This window comes from Elephantulus edwardii, unplaced genomic scaffold (assembly GCF_000299155.1).
Source record: "Elephantulus edwardii isolate Elephantulus edwardi_28Jun2011 unplaced genomic scaffold, EleEdw1.0 scaffold00106, whole genome shotgun sequence".
Lineage (NCBI taxonomy): Eukaryota > Metazoa > Chordata > Mammalia > Macroscelidea > Macroscelididae > Elephantulus > Elephantulus edwardii.
The window spans coordinates 3,713,542-3,731,920 of NW_006399856.1; the positions used below are offsets into that span (position 1 = coordinate 3,713,542).

The 18,379-nt window shown below is 40.4% G+C and overlaps 1 protein-coding gene across 1 annotated transcript in view; it reads right to left on the minus strand.

The window, feature by feature from the left end:
* XRCC5 (X-ray repair complementing defective repair in Chinese hamster cells 5 (double-strand-break rejoining)) overlaps positions 1 to 18,379 on the minus strand; it is a 122,983-nt gene that overhangs the window by 66,249 nt on the left and 38,355 nt on the right. The window contains exons 11-14 of the mRNA XM_006891952.1: positions 14,670 to 14,807; positions 12,905 to 12,995; positions 9,843 to 9,976; positions 660 to 856 (exon numbers count right to left, since the gene is read on the minus strand). Of these exons, the coding sequence (XP_006892014.1) occupies positions 660 to 856; positions 9,843 to 9,976; positions 12,905 to 12,995; positions 14,670 to 14,807 (560 nt within the window). The remainder of the gene's footprint in view (positions 1 to 659; positions 857 to 9,842; positions 9,977 to 12,904; positions 12,996 to 14,669; positions 14,808 to 18,379) is intronic.

Consider the following 18,379-nt stretch of genomic DNA (forward strand, 5'->3'; position numbering starts at 1 on the left):
TTTAAAAAAAAGGTTTCCTTTAGTTGGAAACAACCTAAGTGCCCAACAACAAATGAATGGATAGAGAAGCTGTGGTATATTCACACAATAGAATACTACATCGCATTGAAAAACAAGGAACTCATGAAATATACAAAATTGATGACCCTGAAGGACATTATGCTGAGTGAAATATCTCAGTCACAAAAGGACAAATACTATACGGTGCAGAATGAGGTTGCCATCAGGGTCGGGGTAAGACTGAGAAAAACTGGATAAATTATGTTTACTGCACTGAAGCCGATGAGGGATAGAATAGTTTAAAAGTAATATATTTTAGGGCATTATGATTATCATAAGAGTCTGGAATGAGGGTTGCAGAGTGGCGTATACTCAGGGTGGGGGTATGCGGGCTGATTGTCTAACAATGAAGGAGTTTTTCTTTTGGTTTTCAAGGAAAAGAGCGAACTGGGGGTTGGTGGGGGAGGTGGGCTGGGAGAAAAGTCCAACAATGAATGAATGGAAATCCAAAATCTCTGTAGATGTTCTTTGAAATTAATAAAAAAAAACCCATTAAAAAAAAAGGTTTTAATCTTACAAGCTTATATGCTCTTGAAGCTCCCTTAAGACTCCCACCCATTTCATACACTCAACTTCAAATGAAAATACACAGTACTTACTTGTCTTGGAAAATTTCCTGAGCAGTTAGCTGATCCTTCTTCTTGATGGCTTCAGTCAGAGGGAAGAGAGTCTTTATTTCAGACAGAGGAATCTGGCATTTAGCTGTCACTTCAGTGGGGGGATCCAGCATATTCAAAATATGCTGCTGAATTGGGGGCAGAGGCTTCTGAGGGTGCAAAGCTCTGTGCAGCAGACACTGTGGGAAAAGTGAGGAGGATTTTAGGACACAGCTGTAGCCATCACACGAAGCTTCATTAAACCTCCTCTGAGCAGGATTCCTCCTTGGAGGTTGGTGTGTCGGAATTAGTGAGACTGGCTCAGGACAGGGCAGGGTTCAGAGCTGCTGTACACAGGGTCGCTATGGGTCGCAGGCAACTCACCAGCACATAACAACAACAACAACAATTTATGTCAGCGTTGACAAGGATGGTGCAGGAGAGAATAGTGTTTAGATCTGATGTTCAGAGGGTTGCTATGAGTCATGCTCTACACGATGAGACCTAACAACAATGACAAATGTGATTCAAGGGTGGCTTAAATGGTAAGGAGTACCCATGAGGTTTACATCTTACCAGCTGCTCCACAGTGGAGAGTTGTGCAGTCCACTCTCTCTGTCTCTAAAACCCCCTGGCGGGTCAGCTGTGATTGGTTCAGACTCAAAGGTACACAGCAACAACAACATGTGATTTGTTAGGGAGTTCTGGTGGCTGAGTTGTACTGCCAACCTTCATTGAATCATGGGGTAAGTTTTTCCCAACTTCCCACCAGTCTGAGTTTTCTCTGCAAGCCTATCCATATCATCTCCACTGATACCACTCCTGTCCAAGTGCCATCACTTCTCATCTGGTCTATTTCTATCCCCTTCTAAAATAGGTTTCCCTGTTCCTGCTCTGACTATTCCACTGCAGCTAAAACACCCTCATACCATATCCTGGGCCAATCTATTTCATTTTGTTTCATTACCTTTCCTTACAACTAACCTTCATACTGACCACAACCCAGCTAATTTCAGCTTTCTGTCCCACTGAGGAAGCAACCTGATTTCTGCCTTTGCATCCTATTGTTCATGCTCCTTCTACCTGTTCTGATTCCCCCTAAATTTCTAGATTGGGTCCTTTTCGTCATTCTGGTCTTTGCTCAAAGATTATCTTTATAGAGGTGCTACCTGCCACTTTAACTTAAAGTAGAACCTCCTCCACCCTACCAGCTAATCACTATTATTTCCTGTTTTATAGTGTTCACAGCCTTACCACTGGCTAAAATGATCTCATCAATTATTCAATGTATTTATTAACCCTCTCCCTTGAAAGTAGAGATCTCATTCGCCTTGCTTACTTCTGAATTCTAAGCACCTAAATAACAGGTATTGGTTGAAGGAACAATTCACTTTTACCTAATGAAGAAGAACCTTAAAATCTTCCCATTTAGACTAGAATTTTCTCCAAGAAAGTGCTCTGGTGGCCCTGTGTATAATTTATTAGATTCCCAACTGAAGGTCGGAAGTTCAAATCCATTAGTGGTTTCCAAGGATAAAAATGAGAGGTCTCCTCCTCTTTGAAACCTGATGGATCACTATGATTTGGCACCAACGTGACAGCAGTAGGCTTAGGTTTTCTTAGTTTTTAGGTTTTCTCTCCTGGGTTCCATATTCTTTTCAATTTCTTACTGAATATCTGTACTTCGATATATAATATTGTTGCTGTTGATTGCCATCGAATCGAGGTCGACTCATAGTGACTCTATTAAGAAAAGACCTAATGCCTTTCCATAGCTATCGTGTTTCTCCAAGTTCACAAAGTTTCCCGAGGCATGTGATTTAGGAAGTGGATGCCACTCCTGCTTTCCAACCTGTTTTACAACTGAGAGCTCCACAAATAGTATCCACAATGGGAAACCATAATGGTAATTGATATCCCCATGGCACAAGGTTCAACACACAGCAAACCCAGGTTACCTCACACAGCACACTGACAAAGAGTGATGCGCAAAGTGGAAGAATGTTGCTCCAGACAGAACAGCACTAGTCTCATTTAGGAGTGGTTAAGTGCTATCGAGCCAAACATAACTCAGAGTATGCTTTGCACAAAAGAACTGAACACTGTTTTGTAATTAAAATAATTTCTGTACATTTATAAGAGAGTCTGTAGAGTTTCCAATAGGTATTTCCAATAGGTATCTCAAATTTAACGCTTGAAAAAGTAAATCATCTACATTTTCGACCTCCTCCTTTTCTGTTCCTTATCACAATGAATGACAAGCATAGCTGCTTCCAGCATTACAACAACCCACAAGTTATCCGAGTCAAGCAAACTGACAGACAAGTGCTACACTAATATGAGCAAACAATGAACAAGCAAGCATATTATACACAACTAAGTTGTAAAGTAACTGGCAACATACAAATTACTCCCCCCTCAGTTTGCTGTACTAGAATAACTTGTGAGTTGCTGTAGTGCTGGAAGAAGCTAGGCCACCAGTGTTTCAAATGCCAAAAAGGTCACCCATGTTGGACAGGTCCCAGATTATGTCACTGGTCCCAGATTAAGACAGACTACAAAGTGGGACTGGCCGACCACTTCTGAAACACCAGGCCTATGGAAACCTATGAACAAAAGGGGAGGAATTTAGTATTAGAGGTAGATCCCTGATCAGAAGCCACTTAAAATGAGGAGAAACAGCTGCAAGCATTCTTTAATAAATGGAACATGAAACGTATAAAGTATGAATGTAGGAAGCCTGGAAGTTGTCAAAAATGAAATGGAATGCATTCAGATCAGCATTTTGGCATTAGTGAAATAAGACGGACTGGCATGGGCCACGGTAATCAATCGTACGATCCATTGAACCAGGAGTGTAAAACTGAGGAAAAATGATGTTGCATTCATAAGTGAAAAAGACAACTTGAAAATCTACCATAATGTACAATGTTATGAGTGATAGGATACTATTCATATGCATACAAAGAAGATGCATTAATACGAATATATATATATATATATATATCTCAACAACTAAAGTCAAAGAGGATGAAATAGAGGATTTCTTCTAACTTTTGTGGTCTGAAAAGGACCAAACTTGCAATCCAGATGCATTAATAATCACTGGTGAATGGAATACAAAAGTTGGAAAAATAAGGAAAGAATGGTAGTCAGAAAGTATAGTCTTGGTGACAGAAATGAGGCTGTACACCGAATGAATTTTGGATGTAAATGATTTATTCATCACAAATACCTTTTTTTTAAAAAAACCACAAAGGGTGCCTTTACACATGGATCTCACCTGATGGAATGCATGAGACTCCGACTAACTGCATCTGTGGAAAGAATCATTGGAGAAGCTGAATATAATCAGTAAAATCTGGCCAGGTGTGACTATGTTATAGACCATCAATTATTCATGTTCAAGTTCTAGTTGAAGCTGAAGAAAATGAACACAAATCCACAAGAACCAAAATGTGACCTGAGTCTAAACCATCGAAATTTAAAAATCACCTCCAGGATAGGTTTGACATTAATGATTGAAGGTAAGATGATTTACTGGGTGACATCAAAGGTATAATCCATGAAGAAAGTTGTTACAGAGATAGGGGAGAAAAGACAAGACCAAAACAGATTTTAGAAGACTGAAAATTGCACTAGAGCATTGAAAACCACAAAATAAAAGGAAGAAATCTAAAGTAAATGAGATGAACAGAAGATTTCAAAGAGTAGCCAGAGAAGACAAAAAGCAGTCTTATAATGAAATGTGCAAAGAGCTAGAGTTAAAAAAGAAAAAGGGAACAACTCATTTTGTATTTTTCAAGCTGAAGAAACTGAAAAATAAATTCCATTTCTGTCTGGGCCGAGGGTTGCCTTTATACACTGAAGGAAACAAGCTGTGGAATCTGTGGCTTTGGCTAGACTGAAATCAAGACAGGTCCAGAAAGTGATGCTTAATTCCAGCTTACTAGTATTAAAAAAAATTTCAATTCTTATAAACTCATAGGTAGAATCAATTGTCTGGCCACATGTGGGGGCACTGCTTTGCTTGTTCCATACTTCAAGATAAAGTCTTAAAAAACTCCTGCTGTGAAAGCAACATAAATAGGGATTCTAAATGTCTGAATCTCAACTCATTTGTCAGACCTGGGGAAACTCATGTCAACTCATCATGTGATGCTTGATTTGTTCAATAAATTATGAACCTGGAAAAAAATTCAAGCCTCATGTTCTAATACTGAAAGATTTTTGCTCTGAGCAAAATCTTGGAATGATCCAGAAAGCATCATAAGAAGATGTAAGGAATAGAATCACTGTACCAAAAAGAACTAGACAACACAGAACCTTTTGAAGAAATAGCAAATCATCAAGAACCAATGAAAGGCAGTTTGGCATTTCCTCAAAAAGCTAAACACAGAAATTCCTTATGTTCTAGCTATTCCACTGCTTGGAATATACCGAGAAGATGAGGAACTAAGGCACAAATGGAGACTTGTACACCAATGTTCACAGCAACATTATTCACTATCGCAAGAACATGGAAACAGCCCAAATGTCCAAGTACAATCGAATGGATTAAGTTATAGTACATTCATACTATGAAACATGTAGGAGCAATGATCTTGAAAATTACTACCTAACTTGGGAGGGACTGGAGAGCATTACGCTAAGTGAACTCAGTCTCACAAGGACAAATGCTATATAAGACCATTATTGTAGAAATAGATAACTAGTAAAGGGGGGAGGAGAGAGCAGAGGGGTGAGGATGGGCAGACAGGTGGTAATCATAGGGTCACACAATTTGACAGGGGGTGAGTAAAGGAAATGGGAAAGATCTGGTGTGTGAAAAACAACATATGTGAACTTTGTAAGTAAACTAGTATAAAATAAAAATTTTATTTAAAAATAAAATTAATAAAAAACAAAAAAGAGCCAATGGTAATAAAAGAAGTTCAAGCTGCCCTGAAGACATTAGCAAAACATTAAGGCCCCAGGAATAGATGGGATAACAGATGACATGTTTCCGCAAACAGACACAGTCCTGACATGTTTACCAGTCTGTGCCAGGATATTTTGGAAGACAGGTACCTGGCCAACGGGCTGGAGGACATATGTGCTCTTATTCTCAAGAAGAGTGATCCAACAGAATGTGAAAATTATCAAACAGATCATTAGTATCAAAGGCAAGCAAAATATTGCTGAGGATCACCCCATAACAGCTAGACCAGTATACTGACAGGAAACTGCCAGAAGTTCGAGCTGGGTTTAGAAGAGGTCATGGCAGCAGTGATATGCACTCTGGCTGAAAGCAGAGAATACCAGAAAATGTCTATTTGTGTTTTACCAACTATACAAAGGCATCTGACTCTGGATCACAACAAACTATGACTGACAATGGGAATCCCAGAGAACTTAACTGTGCTCATGCAAAACCTGTACCCTGAAGGTGTTGCCCAAACAGAGCAAGAGAACAAACACTGCATGGTTTAAAATTAGAAAAAGCGTGCATAAGGGTTTTGTCCTTTCTCTATACCTATTCAATCTGTATGCTGAGCAAATCATTTGAGAAGCTGGACTCTATGAAGAAGAATGTGGTGCTGAGATCTGAGGGAGTCTCAACAACTACCTGTGTTATGCAAATGACAAAACCTTGCTTGCTGAAAATGAGGAGTACTTAAAAAGCTTACTGCAGAAGATCAAAGACTTCTACACGTGCAAGATCTGAAGTTAGAAAATAAAAAGGGAAGAACAGCATTTAACATGGATTATATCTCATCAAGAAAACAAATATCCTCACCACTGGACTGATACGCAACATCATGATATATGGAGGAAAGACAGATTGTCAATGATTTTTAAATCCACAATCAATACCCTTGGCACCAGCAGTCAGGAGATCAGGAGACGCATTGCTTTGGGTAAATCTGCTATCAGGGTGCTCTCCAAATTATTGAGGAGTTACGGTATCAGTTTAAAGACTAAGGTGCACCTAATTCAAGCCATGATCTTTTCAATTACTTGCCGAACATATGAGAGTTAGACAATGAATAAGGGTTACAGAAGAAATGACGTCTGTAAGTTGTGAAAGAGAGTTCTGTATATCTCACAGACTGCCAAAAGAACAAATAGATGTCTTAGAAAAAGTGAATCCAGAGTGCTCCTTGAAGGCAACTATAGTGAAGCTTCAACTCACACATACTTTGAGCAAACTGCCAGGAGTGGATATTCCTTGGAAAAAGACATCATGATTGGAAAGGTGGAGGGTCAGCAAAAGAGGAGAAAAGCCTGAACAAGGTACCCGACAAAACGATTGCAGCAGTGGGCTCTGGTGTGTCAGAGATGATGCGACAACATAGGATAGGACAGTGTTCAGATCTGTTGTTCATAGGGTTGCTATGAGTTGTACTCGGCTCAACTGCACCTAACAACATCACAATGAATGGTGACACCATCCTTTCAGACAACCCAGCCAGAATCCTGTTATCCACAATCCTTCTTAATTTCTTTTCATGACCCACTAAGCCAACCCAATCAGGGATTCAGCATCTAAACACTTTGAGAATCTATTCCTTCCACTTTTCTCCACCCTTGGTTCAGGCCTTCACTGGGCCACCACTGGGTTCCCAACTGATCTCCCTACCTCCTGATTCTACCAGCTCAGTCTACTTCTCATGTAGTCACTTGTTGTTTACTGTCAGGTTGGAACCAACCCATAGCTGACCCACAGGTGGGTTTTCAGAGGCAGTTAATGGCACGGGAGGAGACTGCCCATCCTTCTCCCGTGTAGCAGCTGGTGGTTTCAAACCATGTGCCTTCGGGATGGCAGCTCAGCTTCTTGCCACTAGGCCACCAGGGTTTCTTAGGTAGTAGTCACTAGCATCTTTAAAAAAAAAATCATGCCTCTCACTTGCTGAAAGAACCTTTAATGATTACCCACTGTCCACAGAGTAAAATCCAAACTAATGAGTATGGCATACAAGACATGTTATCACATACCTGCTGCTCAGATATTCCCCACCACCTTTCCACCATTCATTCCCTCACCGACAGCTGGCTAGCCAGACTATTTATGAGTTCCTAACCGATCACCTGCGTCATGTTTTCATGCATTCACAGGCATTTGTCACATCACGCAATCTATCACGTCTAGGACACTTAAGCCACCATCCCCCAGCCCAAGAATCTCATTCTCCTCCTTCTGGACCATGCTGAACCCATCACTATTTGGCTCTGTATTTCTCTACTTCTCTACTCATCTGGTGGGTCCTTCACAGCAGTGAACACACAGCATCTCTAGCATATGGTTCTCTCTGAGTACTCAATAAATATTTGTTATTAGAAGGGAGGTTAATGCAACTTACAAATGCCCTAGCATTTATAGTGCCTCATTTAAAAACTCTGCAACAAAAGAAAACAAAGAAAATCAAAGTTGCCACTGCTTATAGCTTTGCAAGATAAAAATGCCTGCGTTTATGGCTTGTGACTTATTTATTATTCCAATGCACAAATACGACAAACAAAGCCCACTCCAGATGAATCTGCCAAATACTCAGTTTCTCTTTTTTCATTACAGCCACCTGTTTTTTTTACCAGTTTCTGCACCAAATGGTCTCCTTCTCCCTTCCCCACAGGCTTTAAGTAGCTTGTCATAAGCACCAGAGAATTTTATAACAGTAATTTACACTTGACTACATTGAGAATTACTACGTATTAACTAAATCAGGCTTTCACATGTTAAGTTTCATATTTCTAAATTTAAGACAAAAGGATTTTTCCCCTTCATTGATTAAAGGAATTACAAGCATTATTTTTTTAAAAAAAAACCAAAAACACAACAACAACAAAACACCACAAACCATTTCTTTTGCATAGAGGAACCTCTGAGTTACAGAAAGTCATTATACGGACTTGAATTAATTACAGCTGCTTTGAGAAGTGAGCATCAAAAGGAACATATGATCTCTTCATCAAATGGGTTCATCCTTCTGAGAGAACAATTTGTCCAAAAACAGCTTGTGATTTCTTTAGCTCTGTAGGACCAGAGACGATTCTAGCCTGCTGCCAACAAATTAACCCAGGACTGGAAAATTCCTTCCTCTCTAAACCTCAGTCCACCCCTTCCTCTCTCTTTGTAGCTGTCTTGTCAGCTTCTTCAGTTTCTCTTAATCCAACCTCCAGGCTTCAATTTCTTTGCCCTAAGATTCAGAATTATATATATATATATATATATATTCTATTTTTTTTAAATTTTAGATACATTAATTTGCATTTCTAACCTCTTATCAGACCTTTGTTGTTGTTGTCATCATGTACTGTCAAATCACTTGCGACTCATAGCGTCCCTATTATATACAACAGCTCTAAGCCCTACTTTATCCGGAGTCAACCTTATTGTCTGACACACCTACCTCCATTACCCCTGTCACGGAGTCAATCCATCTCATTGAGGATCTTCCTCATCTAATTAGTACATTTTTGGCAAATGAGGCAAAGGAACACACCCTTTCCTAATAGTGATAATATTACTATGCACTTTTAAAAACGTTCTTCCAATTCTGAAATGAGGGGGAAACAAAGTAACAGTCTCATTTACATAAAAACAGAGCAGAAAAGGCATAAATTCTGATGTAATTTTTTTATTTTAAATTGTTTTTATTATTATTCATTTCAATGAACATCTACAGAGAATTTGGAATTCCATTCATTCATTGTTGCACTTTTCCCCCCCCCCCCCCCCACCTCCACCCCCAGTTCGCTCCTCTCCTTGAAAAGCAAAAGACAAACTCCTTCATTTGTACACAATCCCTTCCCCCACCCCGCACATTCCCTCCCCCACCCCAGTATACTCCACTCTGCAACCCTCATTCCGGACTCTTATGATAATCATAATGCCCTAAAATATATTAATTTTAAACTTAAAAAAACCAACAACAAAAAAAAAAACCAACAAAAAAACCCAAGACAAAAAACCTCAATCCTTTCTCTGGGGATAAAAAGCACCTCATCCCTCCCCTTTTCTTTCTAAGAGCTCAGAGGATTCTTATCTTTCTGGAGACTGGAGAGAAAAGTACCATTCTGTCATTAAGTAGAATGAATAACTGAGGTTCTCAGAGGATAAAGAGAAAGTCTAGGACATTATTCTAACTTTTCACTCAGTCGCTGTCATTTCAAAGATGCATGTTTGGCTCAGCTTTTATCTCTCACCTGAAATAATCTCTGAAATTGTGGATTTGCGATTTTGCTGACTGGAAACAAGTCTTCAATAGCACCTTCTTCCTCGTCTGTCTTCACCAAACTCATGGAGTCAATCAGAGCATCAACCGCATTCAGCTGGGCCTCTACAAGCGAACAGAAGCAGAAACGGCAATCATTAACTTCCATTATCCTCCACTGAAACAAATATTTCCCATTCACACATATGGCAGCAATGTTGGCAGGTTATACAGTCCTGGCTCTGCCAAAAGCATTTTCTAGCCGTGGAAGCCATTTAGTATCTCGGAGTCTCAGTTTCCATATCTGTGAAAAGAGCTATTTTTGAGTAGATGAGCTCGTAGGTCTTCCCAGCTCTTTCACTCCATGAACTTTTGACAATGGAGCATCATACTGAAAACAGAAGTTCATTCTAGAAGAATGGACTACCGCTATACAAAACCCAATTTCTGTATGGAAGGTTAAAACATCTGGTATTTAATCAGCTAATATTTAAAAGACAAACTATCAGCTACAGGGGGAAAAAGCTATCTTGAAAAAAATGTCTGATATGAAGCAGAAGCATCATATGGATTTAATATACTTAGAGGATATGAACAGAAAACTTCATAGGACCAGAACAGACGGATTCCCTCACATTTTCCAATCACCTCTCCCTCCTCACAAAGCCTCACAGCAGTACCCACTCTCTATATATCTGATGTTATCTGTGTGTATGTCTTATCCCACTCCATTCAAGCTCTTGGAACAGACACATGCCTGGCTCTCCTTTCCATCTCCCTAAGAACAGAAAACAAGGGAGTTCTGGTGGCCTAGTGGCAAGACGCTGCACTGCAATCCCAGAGGTAAGCGGTTCAAATCCACCAGATGCTCTGCTGGAGAAGGAGGGGGCAATCTCCTCCTGTACCAGTCAGATCTGATTTGACGGTACACGTAAAAATAATACAATTAAAAAAAAAAAAAAGAAAGAAAGAAAACAAGCGTTGCTCAAGAAAACCTACCAAGTCAGTACAATTGGCTACTCTACTCAAACACGACTCTTCCAGAAATGTTTTTTCCTAAAATATTACGTGTGGCTCTTACGCTGTTGACTCATAAAGCAAGTCAGCTCTTGAACTGAAATGCTGTTTTTGTGGGGATATGTGAAACAAAACTAAAAAAACCTAAAAAAGGCCAGGCTTCCTGGTCCGAAAGAAACTAGCAGAATCCCTAACACTTGGACCCCAAGTTCTCCTTCCTACCAGAAATAAACTGTACCCCTGTGGTTCACCTTGCAGCCAAACAATGGGCACGTCTATGAGGTGACACAGGAAGGCACTCACTCATTAGCATGAACAACCATGGAAGTTCCAAGGAGTAGCGTTTTCCAAGGGTCAAGCCCAGAAGTCAGGAAGAGGCAGGCTAGATTGAGTAATGGAAATGAGAATTACAGGGGTGAAGTGGGACCAGCGAAACCATAATATGAACAGTGCCAATAATGTTATAAAACAAAATTTGTATTAATAGTTGAGTGGAAACCAACTTGCTATGTAAACTTTCACTCAGATCACAATAAAAAATGATAAAAGTATTTTTTTTAAAATGGTAAAAGTATTTTTTAAAGTATATTATGCTTTTATTCTTCACATTTTCAAATATCACTTTCGTACAGCTGCTACAAAATGAAAACACAGACAGATATTTATCACATAGACAGACATTTCTTTCCACTCAGAATTTTTGGGCTTTCCAGGGACCGTCTCAGGCACTGGCATTGCTACAGCTCTCCAGCTGGCCATTGCAGGGTCCACCAGCCCTTATGTGGGCAGGGGGCTATTGTCGTCGCTATGGTGGGCACTGCAGGGTCCCTGCCCAGACGTAGGCAGTGGGCTACTGTTGTTGCTATGTGTACTGCAGGGTCTACCTGCCCAGAAGTAGGCAGTGGGATTACTGTCATCACTATGAGTACTGTAGGGTTTGTCTGCCCAGACGTAGGCAGTGGGCTATTGTCATTGCTATGAGCACTGTAGGGTCTGTCTGCCCAGATGTAGGCAGTGGGACTACTGTCATCGCTATGAGCACTGTAGGGTCTGTCTGCCCAGAGACAGGCAGTGGCTATTGTCATTGCTATGTGCACTGCGGGGTCCACCCACCCAGTAGGCAGGGAGACTATTGTTGCTATATGCTGTCCAGTTGACTATGACTCATAGCAACCTATCAACAACAGATCTTAACCTGGACCTATCCTGTACCATCTTCACAATCTCTACCAGGTTCAAGCCCATGGCTACAGTAACTACGCCAATCTACCTCCTTGAGGGTCTTCCTCTCTTTCTCCGACCTTCCACCTTTCCCAGAATGATGTCTCTTTCCAAGGATCGATTCCTCCTGACAACATGCTCAAAGTATGTGAGATGATGTTTCATCACCCTTGCCTTTAAGAAGCACCCTGGTTGCACTTCCCTCAAGAAAGACTTATTTGTTCCTTTGTCAATCTATTCATCCTAGTTTACTTGAGGGTACCCAATGACAATAACAAGATTTTAAGCTTTGGGCTCCAGAAGACATGATCCATGTCTATGAAAATCATTCTGTTCAGTATTCAGACATCTGAAGCCACTGACTTAAGGAAAGCTTTTATGATCAAGCTCAATGTAAGCCAGAAATAAGGAACAATGACACTTGGACTCTAACTTCAAACCACAGAAGAAGGCAGAGAAAAGTTTCCCGTTGTTAGTTTTTGGTTCGAAGTTATCTTCTAGTATATGCAGGATACTAACTACATCACAAATTTCATCTGTCAGTTCACTTCTCCAGAGGGTAAGCCTGCTCACAACAGAGAATGCACATCCGCTTGCAGCAATCTGCTCCTTAACCTCTAAGTCACCAGGAAACACTCAGCAGGTTCAGAGAGTTGAGAGCAAACCTACTCCTCCAGCTGGAATGACCTTCACCTTTGCTGTGGAAGGACGGGACCCACTATGAAATCCTAGACTCACCAAAGACTGTAGACAGGTGACTTCCAAGAGCAGTCTGTGTTTAGAGGCAAATAGTGAGCTCCCTGGGCACAAACTCACCTGTGGGAGTGCATTTCTTGTTACTCTTCAAGGATGAGAACATGTACTGCCGCAAGTCTTCCATGAAAGGCAGCTGCACATACGCTAAACACTGATGAGAGACAAGAGCACGTCAAAGCAGAAGCAGCTGGATTAACACCTGACACATATAAAGCTGGTCTCAATGCCATGAGAGGAGCGTAACAAAAATATGTCACTATCCAGGTATTGAAAACCTGGCACACAGAAAAGAAAGTATTTTTACTTGTGTTATGAGCTATAAACGATTGCAAACAGTAGGAAGTTGAACCCACAAGTAAAGATACACAGAGAGTAACTGCTAATCAATATAGCTGCATGATCAGAACAACAGAGAACAGCAGGGTGGCCAGAAAACAGAGTCAAGATCTTTGCCTTCTCGTCTCAGTTCTAAGGAGCCTTGAGTGAGTCAAGTGCTGGACTGCACCAAAAAGCTGGTAGGTCAAGTCTTCGAGTCACTCTTTAGATAAAGATTTACAGACAAGGAAACTCTAATGGGCAGTACTGTTCTGTCCTGCAGAGTTGCTAAGGGTTAGAATTGACTAATGGCAGTGAATTTCATTTTCCAGTTCTGAAAGAGGAAGTTCTCTAATCAAGTGGAAATGGTAAGGAATCTAATCGTTTTAAAATAAAAGAGTGCTAAATAAACATAATTTCACAATGAGGGCAATGAATTCACACTGCCAAGCCTTTTTCACAGGTCCATTTGTAAAAATGGATGTAGAAAGCAAGAAGCTGGAAACAGCCCAAATGTCTAACCACAGGGAATGGACTGAGAAACTGGTACATAGACACAATGGAATACTACACAGCACTCAGGAGCAACAATTTCAAAAATTACTACCTAACTTGAGGAAGACTGGAGAGCACCATGCTGAGTGAACTAACTCAGTCTCATAAGGACAAATATTGCATATGACTATTACTGAAAAAAATTGAAGGATAACTAGCAAAACGTGTATGGGGGGCCCATGAGGGGTGGGAGCAGAGGGATGAGCGTGGGTGGGGGGAAATGTGCTGGGTGGAGGGAGGGGGTAAAGGAAATGGGAAAGAGCCGGCAAGGATCTTAAAAGATGAACTCATGGTGGGCATAGTTCAATGGTGATTCATTTTATAAAACACAATGAATGGGAAGGATTATATGAAACACAATGTAAATGAAGGATAGTATGAAAATACAAAGTACATAAATTTTGTATGCAAACCAATAGAATATAAAAGCTTAAAAAAAAAACAATTTTCTTTAAAAAAACCCATACGGATGTAGTTGTACCATTATTTGTTTCTGAGGTTATCAGTGGACTTGACAAATAGATGGTCATAGTTTGTTGTGATTTAAGAGAAGCTCATGTTCATTATAATTTATTATCTCTTTGATATTAAAAATGTGATCCTCTGACCAGTAAAATGAGAATCCCTTGGGAGTTGTGTGTGCACCTCAGACCTGCCAAATCAGAATCTGTACCTTTAAAAGGACCCAAATAATTCCCACACATGTTAACACTTTAGAAACACAGCTTAGAAAAAAGAAATGGACAAGACGCTGCACTGCAATCCCAGAGGTACACGGTTCAAATCCACCAGATGCTGTGCTGGAGAAGGAGGGGCAATCTTCTCCTGTACCAGTCAGATCTGATTTGACAATACACATAAAAAAAATAATAATTTTTTTTTTAAAAAAAAGAAAATGGAAAGAAAAAGAATAATAACAGCCACAGCATGAACAGAAATGACCTGGGAGTTTTACCTCATAGGTGTCCTTGATAAACGGAAAAGCCATGCCCACTTGAGGATTAGATCTCTTGTCGTACACATACCGAACTATGGCCACCATGTTTAATTCATCCAATGCGTGAATCAGGGAAGAAAGCGCCACGGCTGCGGCCTGTTAAAAAATAAAAAAGAAAGATGCACGGGTCAGCAACACACAACAGCTGAGATTTCTCACAGCGGAACTGAGTGTTGAGAAGACAGTCGACCACTTCCTGTTTCAGATTTTTTTTTTAACTTATTTTTTAAAAAGCGTCCCTCTACCCCTTTCAAGGCCAAAATATACACATTTGCTTTTAATAACACTTATTCTTCTGGACTTGGGTTAGGTAACTGAACTCTCTTATCTCTTCTACGGCCCATCTCTGAAGTCATACCACACTACCTTCACACTGAACTCGTCAGCCCTTCCTAAAGAAATTTTTCTTCCTCCTCCTCCATAAATTGCTACCTGAAACTGTTCTCCCTTCACTTCTAAATACTGTGAAAGAATTGTCTTGCTGTTTTAGAAACTATTATTCTCGCCAGCATTTGTTGCTTGCTGTTCTGTTAAATTTTGCTATTTTGACTGGGGTGAAATGATATCTCATAGTTGTTTTAATTTGCATCTCTCTTAGGGCTAGGGATTTTGAGCATTTCTTCATGTGTTTGTTAGCCATCTGAATGTCGTCTTCGGTGAAGTGCCTGTTCATATCCTGTGCCCATTTTTCTATTGGATTATTTACCTTTATCTTGTTGTGGTGCTCAAGTATTTCATAAATTCTGGATATAAGTCCCTTATCTGATATGTTATTACCGAATACTTTTTCCCAGTCAGTGGCTTCCCTTTTTACCCTACTGAAGAAGTTTTTGGATGTGCATAGGGATTTGAGTCTTAGAAGGTCCCATTCATCTATGTTATCTTCTCCTGGTTGTAGCTTTTCCAGGATACTGGGAAGACTGTTTATGTTGTGGATTAGGACTTCTAGTGTTGTTCCTAGCTTTTCTGTAATGAATTTTATAGTCCTTGGTTTTAGTCCTAGGTCCATGATCCACCCTGATTCACTGTTGGTGGGAGTGTAAAATGGTGCAACCCCTGTGGAAAGCAGTATGGCGCTTTCTCAAAAAGTTGCAAATAGAGATACCATTTGACCCAGCAATTCCACTACTGGGAATATACCCTGAAGAGACCATAGCTGACATCCAAGCAGATATATGCACACCCATGTTCATTGCAGCTTTGTTCACAATAGCAAGGAGTTGGAAACAACCTAAGTGCCCATCAACAAACGAATGGCTAGAGAAGCTGTGGTATATTCGCACAATGGAATACTATGCTGCATTAAAAAGCAAGGAACTCATGCAATATTATTCAAAATGGTTGACTCTGGAGAACATTATGCTGAGTGAAATATCCCAGTCACAAAAGGACAAATATTACATGATGCCACTGTTGTAGAATGGGACTGTCCTTGGGGTTGGGGAGAGACTGAGTAAGATGGGTTCAATAATGTATACTGCACTGAAAAAGAGGAGGGAGAGAACCGTCTAAAAGAGAGATGTAACTGGGTATCTCTGTCATCACAGGAGACTAGAGCGAGGGCTGCATGGTGGAGGGGACCTGGGGGAGGGTTTGTAAAACAATGAAAGAATCTTTTCTTTTACTTTTCCATAATTTTTGGACTCATGTACTTATAACTTGTTAGTCAAATTCGTGTCTTCTAGGTTGCAACACCCCCATGATACATCTTGAAGGATATGTACATGTACAGCCAAGCACAATCAATAAGAGTGCATCTGAATTCCAAAATAAATCTCCATAATAGTCTACGTGTTTCCTACTGCCAAAGGGGCCCTTTAGAGTAGTGAGAGAAGATCTTCACCCTGAAACCCACAGCGTCCCTTTTCAGCAGGAAGTAGCTAAGAGAATACGCCGTCCCCTTTTCCTTATGACTCAGGGTGAAGTCTCTCTCAGGGCGGAGTGATAGGGAATGGCAAAGGATACACTGACAAAGAAGATTAATCAGAACTGGCTTTGACAAGCACTGTGGCATTTGGACAAGAACAAACTGGGAGGAGGGTGGAGAGAGTGGTGCAGCAATGAATGAGTGGAAGCCCAGAATCTCTGTAAATGTTTATGAAAATTAATAAAATATAATTATAGAGAAAAAAAAAAACTATTATTCTTTATACAACCCAGCTTCTGCCCTCACTTTCTTGCTGAAATTATCCTCTGAAAAGTTACTTTTTTTTTAAATGAAAGTTTACAGAGACTTTGGATTTCCATTCATTCACTGTTGCACGCTTTCTTCCCTGCCCATCCCTCTCCCCAGTTCACTTTTATCTTTGAAAAGCTAAAAAAAAAATTCTTTCATTTTATGCAACCCCCCTGCACCAGTCCACTCCACTATTAGGCAGCTTTCATTCTGGACTCTTGTCATGACAATCAATACCTAATCATATATTCCTCCTAAACATTTCTCTCCCTCATCTGTTTCAATGCAGTAGACATTATTTATTCCCTCTTAGTTTTCCCCAACTCCGATGTCAGACCCATTTTAAAACAGTGGCACTATGCACTATTTGCCCTTTTGTGACTGAGCTATTTTACTCAGCATGTCCTCCGGGGTCACCCATTTTGTATAATATTTCATGAGTTCCTTCTTTTTCAATGCAGCGTAGTATTCCATCATGTGAATATACCACAGCTTCTCTATCCGTTCATTTGTTGATGAGCACTTGGGTTGTTTTCAGTTCATTGCTATTGTGAACAAAGCCACAATAAACATGGGTGTGCATATACTTGCTTGAGTGGCAGTTATGGTTTCTTTAGGGTATATTCCCAGTAGAGGAATTGCTGGGTCAAATGGTATTTCTGTTTCCAAATTTTTGAGAAAGCGCCATACTGCCTTCCACAGTGGTTGCACCATTTTACACTCCCACCAACAGTAAGGGTTCCAGATTCTCCACATCCTCGCCAGCATTTGTTGCTTGCTGCTCCGTTAAATTTGCTGTTCTTACTGGGGTAAGATGGTATGTCATAGTTGTTCTGATCTGCATCTCTCTTAGAGCTAGGGATTTTGAACATTTCTTCATATGTTTGTTTGCAATCTGAATGTCTTCTCTGGTATACCCTGTCTTTCTAATTAAGAAATCCTTAGTTCCTATTCTATCAGATCATCTGCCCTTTTCTTTCCCTTCTCTGGCTGCAGAAACAGTACGCACTTGATTATTCTACTTCAAGGGTATCTCCACCCGTTAGCTCTTCTCCCCAGGGATCTTAACTTCTGCTCTTAGCCCCGTCTCTTCCTCTCCCTCTACAGTACTACGTAGGCATTACTTCACCCAGTCCCATGTACTGATGATTCAAACACCTGAATACCCAGGTAAAAAACTCTCATTAAGTCCCAAATTTAAGCTGCCTACTAAGTGGCTGGTAGAGAGTTCTCACCTGTTTAAGTCTCCAGCACCTTGAACTCTACAGGAGTAAAAGTAACCTTATTTCTCCCCTGTATTTCCTACGTACATTAGTACCATTGTTCAACTAACCAAACTTCAGTCCCAAAATCTTTGCAAACACCTTTCTTATTCCTCACCCTTAAGTGTTCACCAAATTCTTTCGACGTGACCCCCTACACTGGTCCTCCTGCTCTATCACTGCCTCCCCTCTTCACAAAGCTAATTATGTCCCCATCTCCAGGAGCTCAT